This window comes from Pygoscelis adeliae, unplaced genomic scaffold (assembly GCF_000699105.1).
Source record: "Pygoscelis adeliae isolate BGI_AS28 unplaced genomic scaffold, ASM69910v1 Scaffold172, whole genome shotgun sequence".
NCBI classification, from domain to species: Eukaryota; Metazoa; Chordata; class Aves; order Sphenisciformes; family Spheniscidae; genus Pygoscelis; species Pygoscelis adeliae.
Window position 1 is genome coordinate 4427930 of NW_008824338.1, and position 6875 is coordinate 4434804.

General features: G+C 42.3%; 1 protein-coding gene across 1 annotated transcript in view; it reads right to left on the reverse strand.

The window, feature by feature from the left end:
• Positions 1–1420: 1420 nt before the first annotated feature.
• The window catches only part of LOC103912710 (p53 apoptosis effector related to PMP-22-like), a 14842-nt gene continuing 9387 nt past the window's right edge, over positions 1421–6875 (reverse strand). The window contains exons 2-3 of the mRNA XM_009319092.1: positions 2061–2204; positions 1421–1799 (exon numbers count right to left, since the gene is read on the reverse strand). Coding sequence (XP_009317367.1) covers positions 1585–1799; positions 2061–2204 — 359 coding nt within the window. The 3' untranslated portion in view covers positions 1421–1584. The remainder of the gene's footprint in view (positions 1800–2060; positions 2205–6875) is intronic.

The window sequence follows — 6875 nt, forward strand, 5'->3', positions numbered from 1 at the left end:
TTTGCAAGTTCTTGTCTAAATATTCCCTGTTGCATATACTCTTCCCATTGGTCTGATACATCTCTCACGTTTATTGATCAAAGTTAGAGGACACTCCATAAAAGTGAATGGAGTTAACTGCTTCAAAAAAACAGGTGAAGTCCTGTGCCTTTATTAATTTTAGCTACCCAGAGGTTTTACTAAAAAAATTTTTCTACCTCTCATTCTTTGCAGTAAAGAACATTTGGCAGGGCACTTTTCATAAAGTACACATAGTTACAAAATTGCAGATGTGTTACAAGCTAATAATCCTCTGTAGCTAAGGATTTCGATGAGACTTCTTTTTCCACATAGCAAAATTATCCATTTTTTCACTTAAGAGAAGAAATGGAACATTATACAGTTAGGATTAACAAGGCAGAAACCAGCAGAGTCTTGAGTATTCTTCATTGCTTGCAATATATTGAGGCTTGCAGCACTGTGGAGTATAAGACACTGAAAGGTGTTTTATGATGTGATTTTCCCTATGAGAGCCTTAGTATGAGTTGGTAAGGGGTGTTTATGCATTTTACAGTTACGTAGGACAGTATACACTTTCCACTTTTAAAATACTTATGAACAGCAAACCAATAAAAAGGGGCCTTTTAACAAATGCTTGATACCTACACTCACACTGCTCCAGCTCAACTCCTGACGTGTAGGGGAATCATACCTCTGCTTAAGTCCTTCCTGACCTTTCTACGCTGGATAAAAGAGCTGGACCAGTATAACAGAGCTTTTTAAAGCCATAGATTTTGATACAGCGCATGAAAGAGGCAGACGCCCATGAAGAAAGCCACACCAGGAGGCTCTTCAAACCAGGTCTGTAGGTTGCAGGGGTGGCTTGAAATCCCCTCTGCCTCTGCCCGCTCTACGCTGGCCCCAGCAACAGCATGCCAGGATTTTTAAGGGTTTACTGATGGTCCCTGCTTACTCTTACAAATATTTAGAAATGAATAACTACATTCCAAGTGGATGGGTAAAAGTCAAGATGCTGGCTTTGGTAGGGGGCTTTCTCTCATCCTTTTCTTACCCTGTCCCTATGGCTTAAGTGAATGAATGAAAAATGGAAGCGAAGCTATGAAGTGCTGGCTGACTAATTTACTACTTTGGCAGTCAGTGGATAAAGGTATTTGGCTTCTTGAAAAATGTGCAAAATCTTCAGGTTAAAGATGATACATACAAAATGGGATTTTTGTGAGCTGCTTTCCTTCAGAAAGATGATATATATTGTTTTGTTTATTGGCAGTTTAAAAAGCCTTTCTGAATTGAATTAGAAATATGAATGCATTTAAGATGCAATGGAATCCACATACACCCCACTCATGGGAATGAATGAGGAAACACAAGGGGTTTTAATGTTTAGACTTTATCGAACCAACCCACATCAGATATGAAGGTCCAAAATAGAGTAGATGATAACTTTATTGCAGAATGCCAGTATCGTTTTTCTACACGCATCTGAAAAGTTTCCAGCCTTTTCTACTAACATCCGATGACAATACTCTGGAAAATGTAGCTGGTCTGTCAGATATCGCTGGAATAAGAACGTATTTTTACTGGTGCTTACGGGGAAGAGTAAAAATATGTGGGCTTCACATTACCCAAGATCTGATCTTCATAGTTAGGAAGGCAGCAGAAGAAGAATCCCAAGCATATTTCCATAATGGCGGTGGTCCAGCCAAAGCCGTAGGCCCAGCTGAACATATTGATTCCCGTCATTTCAATTTCAGTCGAGAACTTTACTGGATAAATGACCAGGCCCATGATGGAGAACACAGCTGAAGAAACAGGAGAAACCAAAAAATGTTTAAGCTAACACCCGTCACGTTGCCTGCCTCCATAATACCTGTAGCTAAACCCACCCATGTTTTGGAGGATTTGAAAATCAATCCACTGCCGTGACAGACTTTGTATTATTTTTCACACAGAGCTCAAGTGCACACAGGCAAAGACTTGAGTATAGAATCAGCTGAGGGAAATACCAGTTCTAGTATGGCTATACCTGCACCAGCTAAACTTGACTTCATATACTGCCTTACCAGCGACAAAAAGCAAGCCTCCAATCCCGCGTATGAAGTTGAACCGAAGTGTGTCAATGGCAAATGCTATGATGGCCAGAGCAAAACAGATGACTAGCAGTATAAAGCCGACCAGGTATGTGGCAGCAGCAGCTCTTCCCCAAGCTGAAATCAGAAGGAAGATACATTAGAAAGGAGCAAAAAAGTCCCTTGCAGTGTTTTTCTCTGGTTTATAATGAAAGGCTGATTTTAAACAAATGTGAAAAGAAGGTCAGCTCCCAAGAAGGAAAGCATGGGAGCTTTCTCTCCTCTCATAGGTGAACATTTTAGTTCCACATGAAATAATTCACTAAGTGCAGAATGCATAAAAACGCCAGCTTTGACCTCTCATACAGAATGCATGCAAGCTTCCTCTTTAGATTTAACAATTAAGAATTGAGATAAAAATGACTGTAAAGATGTAAGAATGGACACTCTCCTTCAATAACAAATGTCATTACCTCAGCAGATGCCATAAAAACAGCAGCATTTTGCATGAACTAGGAGAATTACACTGTCCCTGAAACTAATTAAATCCTTCCTTTAAAAAACAGTGTTTGTACAAGCACTGCTGCTCTGGCAAGCAAATTTAAAGGTATGGCAATAGTCCACAAATGTCAAAATTCAGTTGCTTCTGCCTTTTCAGCCTTTGCTTAGCTCTGTGTCCTAAATGGAGCTAAAAATTTGGAAGCTGTTTTGTAGCGAAATTTGACGTATGCAAATTTGACCTCTGCTTTTGATCCAAAGTCAGAGCTGTTTCATTTTGAAAAGCTTGTTCAGGATATTAATACTTTAATTTTCAAATTATATAACTTTATGTTATAACATGTCAGAGCAAAGCATATTGTGTTGGCATAACAACTGGAAAAATATTTATTCAATATTTTAAGTCTTGAGGGGCAACTACTGCTCAAAGAGATCAAAGTGTCTCCTCTTCTGAATGTAAAAAGCCCACTTTGACACTTTTTAAATTGTCTGTGTAGATGGAGTAGGCAGTTAAAGTCTGCTGGGCATCTACCGACTTCACCCCCTCGCCTATGCTATGCCTTTGTAAGGTGTCGGCTTCTAACCAAATATATACAGCAGCAGTGCTGAAAAATTATCACAGCCCAAACAATCCTGACGATAATTACAGCTCACCTTAAACACAGTGCGCGTTGTTCAGTAAAAGTTTCCTCTGGAACTGAGTAAGTTAAGATTTTTGACACCCAGTAACCTGCCAATTTGTTTGCTTCGAGCGTGCAAGTAATAAAATGCAAAGTGTCCTACCTTCCCCCTGGCCAGGGTCTGGTAGGCATGAAAGCCACCGTCCTGTCCCGGGTGAGTGACACCTTAGTGCCCAACTTCTCTTCCCCCCAGGCCCCACACCACCTCTGCTATTAGACTAGAAAAATGGATCAGGATTTTCCATCTCTACTTTTCTTCCCATCAGCCTATCAAAACCCATTGCCCTTTTTGTTTGCTTTTCACCATCCCCCCCTGCTTTATGATCCCTGCTCCCTGCCATTTTCAGTTTTATGTCATGTCCTTTTTCTTCTTTATGCCAAAAAGTTTTTGTCTGCTTACAGGGCTTTTCAATGGTATTATTTTTCCTGTGAACAGGCAGCTGCCTGAGAAGACTGAAAGGGACAGCAAAATGTGCCTACATCTCATTTTCTAGCACAGTATTTTAGCCCAAACTCTTCTCTCGAGGAGTTTACAGGAGGCTCGGAGGTAGAGTATGCAATGTGGAGGTGGAGGGGGGAGGGCAGCACCTCAGGCAGAGTATCAAAGGAAACAGCCAGGAAGAGGAATTTCTCGTACTGCCACAGCTCTATTTACCCTGTTGAGGATGCTCCTGCTCCCAGCCTCTCTGCCACCCCTCTAAAACAGCAAAAAAAAGGAGCACCTGGCCATAAGAGAAGTTGCTCAGCAGCGGTGACCTCACTGCTCTTGGATACAGTAACTTCTGGCAGAAGGGTAAAATGACAAGGACATCTAGAAGTGCTGTTTTTTGTTAGGTGCACAACTGGTTGTGGTTAGGTGCAAAACTCCTGGGCAAAGGGGTGTCCTTTTCCAGAGCAGACTCAGAGTGCAGCTGCCCACCCAGGAAGTGCTGAGGCACCATGAGACCTGGGGGAGTCGTGTCACCCGCTGCCACCACCACTGCTGTGGGCAGCAGACGGTCTGCCAAAGCTCAGCCTTGCTTCCCAAGAGCAGCTGATGGCAGAGCACCGTCCCCCGGGGTGGGAGCATCGCCTGGGCTGGGGGCTCAGGGGGTGGTGCCTGGTGGCCAGAGCCGTGTGCGGTGTCACCTTGCCCATGCCACCGTCTCCCTCCTCCGCCGGGCTCGCCCAGGTGTTTTTCCTGAAGTAGTGTTACAAATGCTGTGACTGTATGAAAGTAGATTGGGTGCACACCCAGCCCGCCGGGCATTGGCTATACGGCAAGAAGAGACATGCTTGTTGCACGATGCTTACATCTTTAGGAGGCATTGCTTAATCACCTAACAGCCAATTTTGTGACTCTCACTTCTACAAAAAAGAAAAAAAATTAACTCAATGTTGGAAGAAAACCAACACACAGCTCCAAGTAAGGCAATAGGATTGCATGGAAGAGTCACTACGGGGTTTTTCTCAGGAACAGTACCTTGACTTCATCTATCCTTTATCAAAAGTAGCAGTTATCAGTAGTCTAAGACCACAGTGTGCAAACACCTTACCTTTCTAGCGTAAAAGGTAGGAATAATTGCAACTCTTTCTACATCTAAGATGTTTATTTTTCCTTGTGCCAGCCAGGATCACTAGAGTAGCTTAGTGTTTTTACTAATAGAAGTAAGACTTACAATTCCTTAAAAATGCCAGAATTAGAAGGATTAAATTGGTCAGAAAACACTGACAAGCAAGTGACTAATCTGGTCCCAAATATTTTCTTATCTTCCAATGTTGTGGGGGTTTTTTGCTTTAACATAAAGCAAAAGCATAAACAAATTGTTCTAACTGCAAAGCTTTTTCTTAAAAATGTGAACTCCAGGCCAAAGAACCATCATAGGTGCAACACCAACTCAAAGTCCACTTGACTCTAGAGAGAGGGCAGCTGAAAGCTGAAAGGATCTAATCCATCTGCCATCAAATAAAAAATAGAAACAGAGGGAGCAGCAGGTTACAGGACATCAAGCTGAGTCTGTGAAAATATTCAGCAATTTGTGAGATCTGTTTTCTCAGCCCCCAAAAATGGCAGTGATGTTTTGGCTGTTTAAGAGTTAAAATGCGCTTGTTAGAAAAGAAATGTGTGTTTACGCAGAGTGTCCTTGAATACCAGCAGGATCCTGTAACACTTGCGTGCCAGTCTTATTTCTCCCCTTTTCAGCTCCTCTGTCAGCTGAAAGAATGCCAATGAACACTATGAAAGGGTTTGTAGGAAGCTACACACCATCCACTCTTGAAAACTCCTTCTAGCTGGCAATTTTCTGAGCAATTTTGTCTTAAAACAAAGCCTTGCTACCCCAAATAGGCAAAAGGAACCCATGTTTTCATGCCTATCTCAAGCAGAGCAAGGACAGAGATTCTATTTACAGTGTTTTGTAGGTCAATCAGCAATGATTCGTGAGAGTGCAGAGTACCCACAGTGAATGCAGTAATATGTGACTACTGGAAAATGAAAATAAGCGCCTTCCTTCTAAAACCCCTGTGAGAAGTCCCCTGAGCTAATTTAGAGACCAGAAAGAGCCCACCCATGCCAGTACAGAGCTCACTGTAGCTTATGAGCACAGTAATTAGCTGAGACAGTATACAATAATAACACAGCTTTATTATTCTGCTATTAAAGCTAACTCAGTTTAGAGGTAGCATGACCATCTCTTGTATTGCACCGTCTAAACACATCCTGAACATCCTATTGCTGACTGCAGCCATAGGGAAGCTGATGGACTTCATTAGAGATCCAGGACTAAGACTGCCTCCAGTTTCCTGCCTTCCTGATTTTACTCCCTCTTGCGCTTTCCAGTTTGCACAAGTGTAAACACTGTCTGTGCTTCACACATACGGAAATTAACTTCATTGCTCAGCAGTAAGTTGAGCCAAAACTTTGAACGACCCAATCTAGCCTTTCCTTAGCCTGCCATGTTTCATGCTCCAAACGGTGCCTTCAAAAAAGAGGCTGCCGTGCCTTGAAAATAGCATGTGAAGTCTGCTTCCCCCATGACAAATACAAATTTCTGTGTTTCTGGTGTATGTGGTTCAAAACATGGGAAAACATTCACAATGACGTTCTCATGTTTTTCTTGATCCGGTACCCCCCAAACCACATGAACTACTGAGTCTCTCTCTTTGGGTGACCTTTTCTGGAAGGAACCCCAGAGAGTTCAGAAGTACTTCTCCTGGTCTAATCAATAAGAACATACTTCTCCAATTTCTCCTCCTGGCTTGAAGCTAAATACACAACTAGCACTGGAAAGAAAAACAAATGTTTACTGCCAGCTCGCAGACACCAACAATTATCTACAGGTTCTTGCTGACTGACCATTTTAACACATCAGCCAGTCCAGTGAATTGCGCAGCAATTTTAGGAAGGATAGTTTTAATTCAAAAGAAACAGGCAGTGGGGGAAAGAAAATGTAACAGGCATATTTTGCTCTGTTATCCTTCATACCACCAAGGGAAAGAAACACAAACCCTGCAGTTCTAGCTCCAGCCTTGCAAAGCAATCCTTACAAGAACTGAAATCTGCCGTGGTGATGATTCATCTCTGTGTTGTAAGTAATGAGAACGTTTCTAGGCTGAGTTTGCAGAGCTCAACCTGTTTTACGTCTCTCTGATT